The 12,720-nt window shown below is 41.7% G+C and overlaps 1 protein-coding gene across 3 annotated transcripts in view; it reads left to right on the top strand.

Moving 5' to 3' along the window:
• The window catches only part of NEK10 (NIMA related kinase 10), a 326,603-nt gene that overhangs the window by 280,320 nt on the left and 33,563 nt on the right, over positions 1–12,720 (top strand). For all 3 annotated transcript variants that reach the window (XM_040353019.1, XM_040353018.1, XM_040353020.1), the window contains 2 exons: positions 5,884–5,984; positions 9,273–9,383. In XM_040353019.1, coding sequence (XP_040208953.1) covers positions 5,884–5,984; positions 9,273–9,383 — 212 coding nt within the window. The remainder of the gene's footprint in view (positions 1–5,883; positions 5,985–9,272; positions 9,384–12,720) is intronic.

Below are 12,720 nucleotides of genomic sequence, written 5' to 3'. Positions count from 1 at the left end.
GTGATTGGGCCTTGGATAAGTTGAAATTACATTACAGTGATGCTGCTTTTAACCCTTTTAGGTTTAAAGGCAACAAAAAATGTTTTCATTGTTTGTGTTTATTAAGGAAATTATCACTGTCACTTGGACTAGGGTCTCATTCATACTGGCAAAGGCAAACTTGCGGTTATTTGCTTTTATAGGACATTTCTAAAAGAATATAATTGTAACCAATTATATTTTAAGTGTACCAATGAGCATTTACCTGCACTTAAGTGCAGTGAGTTTATGCTGTGTTTGGAGAACATATTTTTTTGTGCATCCAGGTTCAAATTAGAAATGCAAGTAAATGTGGCTAAACCAGGAACATCTAAAAGCAGTAAAAAGTGATCTGTGAGGAATGAATGTTGTTTATACTAGGGATGTCCCGATATCGATACTAGTATCGGTACCGATAACGAGCATTTCCCGAGTACTTGGGCAGTCAGGTATCGGGTGGTGGGGGGAGTTACAAGTCTTCTCCGTGCTGTCTTCTCCCCCCCGTATTGTCTTCTCCCCAGTATTGTCTTCTCCCCCGTGTTGTCTTCTCCCCCGTGCTGTCTTCTCCCCCGTGCCGTCTTCCTCCCCTCTGTGCCTCTCTCCCCCCGTGCTGTCTTGTCCCCCGTGCAGTCTTCTACCCCTCCGTGCCGCTCTCCCCCGTGCGGTCTTGTCCCCCCGTGCTGTCTTGTCCCCCGTGATGTCTTGTCCCCCGTGATGTCTTCTCCCCCTCCGTGCTGCTCTCCTCCCGTGCCGTCCTCTCCCCCTCCATGCCGCTCTCCCCCATGCAGTCTTCTCCCCCTCCGTGCCGCTCTCCCACTGTGCAGTCTTCTCCCCGTCTGTGCCGCTCTCCCCCGTGCAGTTTCCCCCCCTCTGTGCCGCTCTCCCCCTGTGCAGTCTTCTCCCCCTCCGTGCAACTCTCTCCCCGTGCAGTCTTCTCCCCCTCCATGCTGCTCTCCCCCCGTGCAGTCTTCTCCCCCCGTGCCGCTCTCCCCCGTGCAGTATTCTCCCCCTCCGTGCCACTCTCCCCCGTGCAGTCTTCTCCCCCTCTGTGCCACTCTCCCCCGTGCAGTCTTCTCCCCCCTCCATGCAGTCTTCTCTGTGCCGCTCTCCCCCTGTGCCATCTTCTCCCCCCTCCGTGCCGCTCTCCCCCTCAATCTGTCAGGATGGAGAGCGGAGGTAGGAGCCGCTAAACCCGGCTCCTACCTTTTACAAATGGACAGAGTCAGTGATCACTGATTCTGTCCATTCACATAACTGAAACATCGTAACCTGTGTTTACGATGCTTCAGTTTATGAATGGAGAGGAACTTCTCTCCATTCATTTCAGCTGAGGCTGCAGAGAAAGGGACTGGGGAATCTGTGTCCCTAGTCCCTCTCTCTGTCTTAAAGGGGAGATGTCAGAGGTCTGTTAAGACCCCTGATATCTCACCAAAGCCCCCCCCAACAGGGCTGAATAAAAATAAAAAAAATAAAATTTCAATAAATAATTTAAAAAATAAAATGTAAATAATAATAATAATAATAATAATAATAATAATAATAATTAAAAAAACACACTGACACTACCCCCACCTCTAAAAATAAAATAAAAATCACTGTAAAAAAAATATAGTAAAAAAAAAAAAAATGTGTAAAAAAAATAAAAAAATTAAAATACCGCCACTGTCACATGACATTAAAAAAAAAAAGTATCGGTATTCGGTATCGGCGAGTACTTGAAAAAAAGTATCGGTACTTGTACTCGGTTTTAAAAAAGTGGTATCGGGACAACCCTAGTTTATACTTACAAGCTAACTTCTCCTTGGTCTAGAAACATCAAAAGCAGGATTGACAGTATGAATGAGGACTAAAGCTCCATGCACACTGGCATAAAAAACTTTTCTTCTACAGGAGTTTTGTGTTCTGCTTGTAGAAGTAGCTCAATGTTATCCTATGGGGGTTATTTACTAAAGTCAAATCCACTTTGGACTACAAGTGCAAAGTGCACTTGAAATTGCACTGAAAGTACACTTGGAAGTGCAGTCGCTGTAAATCCAAGGGGGACATGCATTGAAAATAAAAAACAGCATTTTAGCTTGCACATGATTTGATGATAAAATAAGCAGAGCTTCCCCTCATTTCAGATCTAACCCTCAGATTTACAGCGACTGCACTTCCAAGTGTACTTTCAGTGCAATTTCAAGTGCACTTTGCACTTGTAGTTTGCAATTGTAGTGCAAAGTGGATTTGCCTTAAAGGGTTTGTAAAGGATTTTTTTTTATCTTAATATCTTCCTTTACCTTAATGCAGTGCTGTTTTCATGTCCTCATTGTTCGTTTTTGCTCTCAAGTTGCTGTAATTCTTCTCTGATCTCCACACTTCCTGGTTGTCTGTTTTCTGATAACCATAGTACTGGGAGCTTTCTCTCTGCGGTCACTAATCAAGGAGGTGTGATTACTGTGTGTCTAAAACCCCTCAGCACCAATCAGTTTTGTTTTCCAAACCATCACTGCCCTGTATTGGCTCTGTGGCTCTGTACATCACAGAAGCAGGAAACAAAATGCAAAAACAAAACTAGAAACTGCAGGTACATTATATGATTGATTTTTTATCTATTTTTAATAATTTTTAAAAGGAATCAGTTAACTATTATGTCACTATACCCTGTAAACAGTCATTTCAGCAAAGAAAAAAAAAATTCCTTTACAACTCCTTTAAATAACCCCCTTTGTGTCCATGCACATTAGGATGATTACAGGCTTATTTTGAGTTTAACATTTAGAGGCAGAAAAAAAACCCTCCTGGATCGTGTTTCTGATTGGAGCTTGGAGGCAGAAAAAAACGTAAAACTCTCCTAAACGCATCTGAACTTTGTACAAAAAATGCTCTGTATGAGCGTTTTTTACTCCCGAGAGAACAGACATTTTTTTTAAGCCCAGTGTGCATGGAGCCTTAAAGTGGAAAATCCAACATTTTTAGTTGCCACTAGCCCTGAATGATGGGGGGAATTTCCAGTGTTGACAGCCATTTTTCTCACTTGACAAAGAGATCTCCTTTCCCTTTCTGTTGGGTTTACAGGGTAGAATGTAAGGGCTACTGCTTCCTTCAAAAACGTTTTTGGAGTTTAGATTTACTTGGTAATTTCCAAAAGTGATAATCGCTTTCATTTTTTTTTTTCATTTCAGTTAAAGGGTTCATTCACCTTTACCAAAAAAAAATGCCTATGCAGATAAGGGATGTCTATAGATAAAAACAAAGGGGCAGATCCACATAGATCTGCACCCGCGCAGCGTATCAGAGATACGCTACGCCGCCGTACCTTACCTGGCGTTCTTTCAAATCCTCAAAGATTTCACGCCGTAAGTTACGGCGGCGTAGTGTATTTCTGGCGGCGGAATTCAAATCGGCGATTAGGGGGCGTGTTTCATTTAAATGAAGCGTGCATCCGAAATGCTCGAAATGACGTCGCAAGGACGTCATTTTTAAAACTTAGACGTGACTTACGTCCATCCCGATTCACGGACGACTTGCGCAAAAAAAATTAAAAATTCAAATTTTGACGCGGGAACGACGGCCATACTTAACATGGCAAATCTAACTATACGCCGCAAAAAAGCAGCTTTAACTATACGCTGGAAAAAGCCGTCTAAAGACGACGTAAGAGAATGCGACGGCCACGCGTACATTCGTGGATCGTAGGAAATAGCTAATTTGCATATCCAATGCGGAAAATGACGCGAACTCCACCCAGCAGACGCCGAAGTATTGCATCTACGATCCGAAGGCGTACGCCTGTCGGATCAAACCCAGATGCCGTCGTATCTTGGTTTGAGTATTCAAACTAAAGATACGACGCAGGAAATTTGAAAGTACGCCGGCGTACTCTCACTGTGGATCTGGCCCAAACTGTGCAGCTTTGGCTAAAGTTGAATAATGCCACTTTCATACCTAATGAAGGCTGGCTGGATAACTCTCAGGACATTGCTAAGGATGTTGCTAAAAGAGGTCCAGCCATTACTGTTTGAACAGGCGAACTACGCCTTTAAGATTTCAGCTAAGATTTATTTCTGTTAACATTTCAGATAAGGTCTGAAGTTTTTATTTCATTTAAGTTATATTATAAGGTCTCTACTGTTTATTATAAATGTTTAATGTTTAGTGATATGCATTTAGGATTTTTTTTTCTGACATACAGACATCCATGCTGTTTGTCTTTGTTCATAGGGCTGTATTTAATAAATACTTTTTTATTTTTATTTGGCCAAGTGAACCTTCTTTATTTTATATTTCAATATTTTATTAAAGAAAAGAAAGGACAAAATAGTCAGCATACATAGGCCAATCTTCAAACATTTACAGTTTCCAACAAAAAGCAATTCTATTCAACACACAATATCAATACCTTGTGCAAAAAAATAAAAATAAAAATAAAGATAAAAACAAAACAAACCCCTATAGAAACCTGAATCCAGTCATAAGATCAAACGCAAGTAGGGTAAGGATCAAGGAGAAATACCATGTAGGACATAACATGGAATCTTTATACAATTCCTGAGAATCTTAAGGTCAAACAAGGTAACAAATAAATTCAAGTATAAATAGAGGAAGAGAGAGAGAGGGAAAGAAAGAGGAAATAAAATAAAAAAAATAAAAAAGTAAAAGTAAAAGAGGGTCAATCCAGAGCTCATTGGGGAACCGAAATATAATGGATCCACGGGTCCCAGATTTTATAATTTTTTTTAGAGTTATTATGGAGTATATGTGTGAGTTTGTCATTTACCATAATCCAATTGACCTTATTTTTAACATAGTCCAGAGGAATACCCACTTGTTTCCACTGACGGGCTATTGCTATTCTCGCCGCTAACAATATATGTGATTAATTTCATAGATGTCCTGGGCACCTCATCAGGGAATCTATGAAACAAGGCTCTCGGGGGATCTACGGATATTTGTCTCTACTGTTTAAAAAGACTTTAACACATCTATTATGAAAATGTTTAATATATATCTTCCTGCAGTTCCTACAACCAGGCCCATCAGAACAGGACAGGCAAAACAAGCAACTGTTTGGGGCCCCGAACTGGCCTGCCCAGCAGAGCACCGCCGCCACTTCCTATAAATGCTGCAGCCTGTAGCGTGGCCGAGCTTCTTTCCTAATTCCTCCTGCAGTCCGGCCGGGTACCGTAACCGCGTGGTACAGAAGATTCAGTTTCCTGTTCCCGGCCGGACTGACAGGAAGTGCACACACTCAGTGCTCACCTCCTTTCAGTCCAGCCGGGAACAGCAAACTGAATCTTCTGCAGCGCGGTATGCGGTAAGGGGGGGTAAAAAGAACATGGGGGGGAGCCGGGGAGGCAGTCAGAAGAAGTACTAGCTGAAGTTCGGCAGCAACAGCTTTATGCGGCGGTATGCGGTAGGGAGGGGGGCAGCAGCTGTATGCAGCGGTATGCGGTAGTGAGGGGAGAGGGGTTTAAAAAGAACATGGGGGGAGGCAGCCTATTTTTTTACACTTATCAACTAACTTACCCCCCCCCCCCCCCCGGTTCTCAACTTGAAACTCAGCAACACCCTCTCCCCCGCGTTCTTGCTTGGGGCCCCCAAATTCCTTCAAACTGCCCTGCCTACAACCTTACTTTATCCAACCAATTTATTTGAAGCATCTGTAGATATGAACCATAAACAAAATACTAACAAAAATGAATCCATAAATCTCCAAACCAAACCTGTCTGATCGTCATCAAACGTTTTGAATATTGCACACAGTAGCGCTGAAACACCCTTCTCTTTTAAATCCCTACTTTTTTAATTTCATAAAAACTTCTCATTCAAATGTGTCTTTAATATGCCATGTTTAATCTGACTACTTTGTCTTCTATGCCACAGCTTCTGCAGGCATTGCAGTATCACAGAGGAAAGTGCGACAGATCAGTGATCCTATTCAACAAATTTTAATCCAGCTGCACAAAATAATTTACATAACACAGGTATAATTATCTTGCATGGTTTAATGCTTACATAAACTAATACCCCAAACAGAGCATGTGCTGTTGGTGTTAAAACATATTTGAAGTGGAAAAACTCATTAAAGGAGTTGTAAAGGTTTGTTTTTTATTTTCTAAATAGGTTCCTTTAAGGTAGTGCATTGTTGGTTCACTTACCTTTTCCTTCGATTTCCCTTCTAAATGGTTTTTTTCTTTGTCTGAATTTCTCACTTCCTGTTTCTCCTCAGTAAACTTGACACCATAATCCGAGTGGTGGAAAGTCAATCAGAACAGCTTACTGAACAGCTTACTGAGGAGGAACAGGAAGTGAGAAATTCAGACAAATAAAAAAAAAACATTTAGAAGGGAAATTGAAGGAAAAGGTAAGTGAACCAACAATGCACTAGCTTAAAGGGACCTATTTAGAAAATGAAAAACAAACCTTTACAACCCCTTTAAGTCAACCACTAGGTTGATATTTCTATATAGGGGTGCCCTCGGATTCAAGGTACCAAGGATGCTGAAATAGGTAACGGACTTGATGTGCACCTTCCTTGAGACACCTGCATGTGGTCATCAGTGGTTTGAAAGCAGGGGCATATCTCTGAATTTTAGGGCACCATAGAAAAACTTAGATGAGGGTCCACCCGCTTACTTTCTGTGTTGCAGCTTGCAGATTCAGCAAATCTCTGTAATATTTGCACATTTACCTATATTTTATTGCTGTAAAAACCCTGCAAGTACAAAAAAATACCTGTGGATCTTCCAGAAATGCATTAGGCTCCTAAGTCCTGTTGTGGGCTGAAAACACAGCACGGTTTTGTGGACTTGGTGGTGTAAACCCAGGCCAGTTCTTTATTGCTAAACTATTTAAATTGTCCCACTCTTCCACCTCTACAACATGCTAATCATTCTGTAAAATTACATAAAAACTAGGTTTTTCTTCTTGAAATATCACAGAAAATGTGCACAAGATAAAGGACAGCTCTGCATTTCTAACATGATCTAGAGGTATTTCTTTACACTTATGAACAAATATAACAAAAACTTTTCAATGGTATATTCAACAGACTTAAAAGGAACACATTTTTTGTTAAGGTTGATGTGCGTATAAAAAGCACATTAACGATGCACCGTCCATTTAAGTCAATAGGAAACGTACCAAAAATGCACCTAGGGTTCATTTTTAGGTATGTTTTTGGGGTCACTATGCTGATTGTTAAGGAGCTGTGCTGAACCCGCCGGCATCTTTAACAACCAGTGAATAGCTGATTGTTAAAGAGCTGCCACAAACCGGCTTCCCTAACAATCAGCAGGGGTGTAAATAGTGCCTCCCCCGCACAGCCGCCTGCCCCCTTAGTGCTCACTAGCAGAGCCAGCTGTGGATCTGAGACGGCCTTTTCCGGCGTCCTTCCCTCAGGCTGATGCTTCCTGCTGTCCTGCCCTTTTTCTCTGCCTCCTCCCCTTCTGGTGGTAGCATCGCTCCTGCACAGGAGGAGATTAAGCATGCTGACCACTGAGGGAGGCATTTTCAGTTGTTGTTAAGGATAGCAGTGGGTGTGGGCTCTGGCAACCACCCCCTGACATTCTTAACAACCAATGAATAGCAAGTTGTTAAGGAGCCAGCACCCAGCTATTCACGTATGTGGGCTGTAATGTAACGTATTTAAAATGCACTATGGGCTTTTTTTTAAATACACAGTGCATTTTAGAAGCACAGCTATGAAAAAGTTACTGCGCTGTAGTATAAAAGAGGCCTAAGACTGAGGGGGAGTTTGGTGCAGAGGAACAGTTTAAATGTGTTCCCTTATTTGTCTCTGTTAACACAATGTTTCAGATTAAAGACTCAAAAAATTTACGAAAGGCAAATCCAATTTGCACTACAAGTGCAAAGTGCACTTGAAATTGCACTGCAAGTTCACTTGGAAGTGCAGTCACTGTAAATCTGAGGGGTAGATCTGAAATGAGGGGAAGCTCTGCTGATATTATCATCCAATCATGTGCAAGCTGAAATGCTGTTTTTTATATTCCTTGCCTGTCCCCTTCGGATCTACAGCAACTGTACTTCCAAGTGCACTTTCAGTGCAATTTCAAGTACACTTGTAGGGCCAGATCCACATATAATTGGATAGGCGCAGCGTATCAGAGATACGCTACGCCGCCGTATCTTACCTGGCTTCAAGTCAAATTCAGGAAGATTTTGTGCCGTAAGTTACGGCGGCGTAGTGTATTTCTGGTGGCGGAATTCAAATTGGCGGGTAGGGGGCGTGATTCATTTAAATGAAGCGCGTCCCCGCGCCGATTGAACTGCGCATGCTCCGTTTCAAAATTTCCGCAAAATGACGTCACAACAACGTCATTTTTTTAACTTAGACGTGACTTACGTCCATCCCTATTCACGGACGACTTACACAAAAAAAAAAAAATTCAAATTTCGACACGGGAACGATGGCCATACTTTAACATGGCAAGTCTATCTATACGCCGCAAAATAGCAACTTTAACTATACGCCGGAAAAAGCCGACTAGAGACGACGTAAGAGAATGCGACGGCCGCGCGTACGTTCGTGGATCGTCGGAAAAAGCTAATTTGCATACCCGACGCGAAAAACGACGCAAACTCCACCCAACGGGCGCCAAAGTATTGCACCTACGATCCGAAGGCGTACGAAGCCGTACGCCTGTCGGATCGAACTCAGAAGCCGTCATATCTTGGTTTGAGGATTCAAACTAAAGATACGACGTGGGTAATTTGAAAGTAAGCCGGCATATCAGTAGATATGCCGGCGTATCAGTAGATATGCCAGCGTACTCGCTATGTGGATCTGGCCCGTAGTTTGCACTTTAGTAAATAACCCCCTCTGTCATAACTTTTTTTCCTCAGAAATTTTTATAGGTTGCCTAACATTTTGATGGTGTTGCATGACCCTTCTAGAGACAAAACATGCTCCTTTAAGCATTAAATGCTTTTTAAAATCACCTCTTCACTCTTCTGTACCTTAATCTAATGTTGGTAACCAGTTTAAGATGGAACTCAGTGTTGACATGTAAAAGGACACAGCAACCTTTCGGTAAACAGGTTACTCTGAATCTCAACCTCAACTCAAATGCGGCTTAATGCACAATTGTTTCTTTCTTGGTATCTATGCTTGCAGTAGGTTAAGTCGTATTTCAGTATATGGACACATTTTATGATAGTTTATCCCTAGGGATGCAATTAAAATATATTACAGACTGATAAAAAACATAATGTTGTAAAAACATTTTCTCTTTCTCGCTATGTTTCTATAGCTCCCTCCAGCACTACATGATAACCTAAAAAGAAGAGTTGTTGAACGGTACAAGAAATCACTTTTCAGTCTCCAGAGCAATCCTTGTAACCTGAAAGCAGAGATGCAAAAGGTAAAGTAAAATATATTTATGTACAGCAAGCACTGGTTTTGCCAATTTGAATTATACTTACTGTGCTCATTCATATTTTAAGATATATATGTATGAATTTTGACTGGTGGGCATTGTTCTTGTCAATCAGTTGTTGGTCTGGTACAGGAGGGCTGGCTGTACTGACTTATTAGAGGCTCTGGTTGTAGCTCATGCATGTTTTAATGTGTGCCAATGTGCAATACAACATGTGGTATATGTTCATTCATTTTTATTGCCACTCTCGTGGGCATACACTTTGAAAACAAGTGCATCTCACCTTCCGTTCACCACAACGCATGCAATAAAGGACACTTTAAAAATTAGCCAGATCAGCGTTATGGTTACTGTAGGTTTATTGACGGCCCATAAGAAAATACTGGGCCCTAACATATGTTAAATCAGATTAAAGAGTCTCCAAACAAAATTATTCAGATGAGATAGTAGATCCAAATCTTTGTAAAAGGAAAAATTGGGTGCTTTATTCATACACTGCAGTGAAGAAATACAACACACACACTGATATCCAGCTCTACCGGGCCGAATGAAGAAGGAAATGTCTCTGACTTGTAAACATCAAGATTAACAATATATACTTATGAAAATATGCATAAGGCCTAGGCATGTTATAGGTGTGACTGTACAGTTTAGTCCAATCAGCATTCATATCATCTTAACAGCAAGGGAACAGTTAAGTAGGTAGTTACATCATGTGACTGATAGAAAGTGAACGAAAATATGGGCGTCGCCATGACAGTACTGGATCAGACCAGCTAGATAAGACATTCCATTTCTTGGAGCAAAAAGGGAGCAAACTGTTGCTTCTTATCTGGCAGTGAAGATCATCATGGACTGAAAACTCTGTGTCTAAAAAAAAATAAAACAAGCAAGTTCATTACAAATTCTTAAAGTGGTAGTCTCTCTCTCTTTCTCTCTCTCTATATATATATAAAACTCAACATTATCAGACCCCTATAATTCTCACATACAGCACTGTACCTTCTTAATCTGCTCCAATAGCTGTTTTAGCCACTTGGCGCCCACCTGCAATGTACTGTAGGCGAGCAGCCACTGTACTTTGCTGCCTACTCTCGGGTTTAGAGCGTGCGCATGTGCTTGTACACAGCCGGAGTGTGTCAGCAAGTCCCGGTCAGTAATTTATGGCCAGGACTTGCTGATCGACTGCCTGCAATCACAGCCCAGAGCTCTGTGTTGATAAGCAACACAGTTTATTGCTAACTGGACAGGACAAATGAAAGAGAACACAATCCTTTTTACAGCAGAATGGGGTCTTCAAACAAAGTGCAGCTCATGCCCTCAGCGCTGCTAATTTGTGTTGATGCTCTGGACAATGTACTTTGTCTGGTCTCTAGGATCATGCTGCCCTGTGTGCACATGCACAGGATTGTGTGCTTAAAAGCTTGGTCTGCTGAACCTGCGGACAGAAGACATCTTTTACTCATACCTTTTAAATGGTTAATGCCTGTTTGGTGAATCCCTTGATCAATTTGTGAAGGAAGTTACTGGTTACTGGAGGGGGAAAGGGTTTCAACCCCATAAAAAAAAAAAACTTACTACTACTACTGTATAGCTACTACCTCTTTCCACAGAAAGGGGTCCTTTTGTTCCACCAAGTGGTGTTGCTGTAGGGGGGTAAGAGGGGGAAATTCCCCCCCCCCAGGTTATTCTTTGCCCCCCACACTAAACTAGGCTGCCAGGCTGTTTCCTTTCTACAGAGCTTCTGCCCCCCCCCCAAAGCTCCTCCACTTTTCATGGAGGAGCATTGGAGTGAAACTTGGCCAGCATTTTCAGACTCCGAAGAGGCTAGAGTTAGATGCACTAGCTGGTCTGGATGGACTTCCCTAAAGCAGCACTCCTGCTAACACTTTTTAAGCACTTACAGCAACAGTTTCTTTTTTTTTCTTTTGGGATTAAGGTTTTACATAAATTAATGAAAGCTGACCATTGTAAGCACACCTGTTATAGTTTAATGGTTAACTATTTTGTTAAACAACTTGGTATGGTAAAGGAAGTTAAAAAATAACTGGTGAAAATAAAGGAAAACATGCCTAAAAAAATTAAACTAATGCAGCCACCACATTTGAGAATTGCTACGCTACAATATATAATTTTTTTTTGTTTTGAAGTTTAATACCATTTAGATGTACATATATATTTTTAAACTATCTAGAAAGAAATAAAAGATTTCCCAGGACACTTACCAGCCAGCCTGAAAAACCACCAAATTTACCTTGTCTAACAATTTGCTTTCAAAACAAATGGTTTGGTTTGCAAACATCTGCAAATACATGTGTAAGCCGCAGTGCACACGTCAAGGGGACCTCTGTGTATACTCTAACATTTCCAGAGCCTCCATAGTAGGAGCACATATATCAATGGATAGGTTAAGGGCAGGTGTGCCTGGAGGGAGCCCAACCCTTCTTAAAGGCACAGGGATGCGCATGATGTCCAACAATAGCACAATGGCAGCAAAGTCATCCAGTGCATCCCTGCACCAAATTCGACCAACTGTACAAAAAAATGGCAAACCCCACAACTTATAGCTAGCCTTTGCAGCGAGGTGCACATGGAAGGGCAATGCACATCGCAAACAAACAAAAGATTTTCCCAACACACTTACCAGCCAGCCTGCAAAACAACCAAATTGGCCATGTCTAGCAGTTTATGATTCATTAAAATGCAATAATACACTGAGGGCCAGATTCACAGAACAAATACGCCGGAGTATCTACTGATACTCCGCCTAATATTCAAATTTGCCGCGTCGTATCTTAATTTGTGATTCACAAACAAGATACGACGGCTTTTGGCTAAAATCTGTGGTGGCAAAATTAGGCCGTACGCAGAGCACAGCGCCATTTTGCCCTGTGCTATAAAGCACAGCATCCAGTCTTAATGAAATAATCCATATTTAAGCTAAATAGATTCACTCACCATCATTCTCTGCCATTCATACAAAGAGACACCACCACCAGCCTGTTCTCATATCATTCTGCCAGCATGACTGCCATTTCTGGCTCAGCCAAGCACCCTTTATTTACCCAAAACAGGAAGTGCTCACTGCACCCATTAAACACCTCCCTCATGGGAGTGGTTAACACATGATGTTCCACTGACACAGCTAACACCATATAAGGATGTTCCTTCTAACAGGAAGTCCCATAGAATACATGAATAGAATATAATACAATGGATACAATACAATGCATAGAAGTACATACAATGCTGCTAAAGGCTTATGGGCGTGGCAGGGAGTGCCCCCCCTGCCTCTAACCGATCATAAGCTCTCATATTAATC

The sequence above is a fragment of the Rana temporaria genome, chromosome 5 (genome assembly GCF_905171775.1).
Source record: "Rana temporaria chromosome 5, aRanTem1.1, whole genome shotgun sequence".
In the NCBI taxonomy this organism is placed as follows: Eukaryota; Metazoa; Chordata; class Amphibia; order Anura; family Ranidae; genus Rana; species Rana temporaria.
Note: the sequence above shows the minus strand (reverse complement) of the source record. Positions and strands in the feature narration are given on the sequence as shown.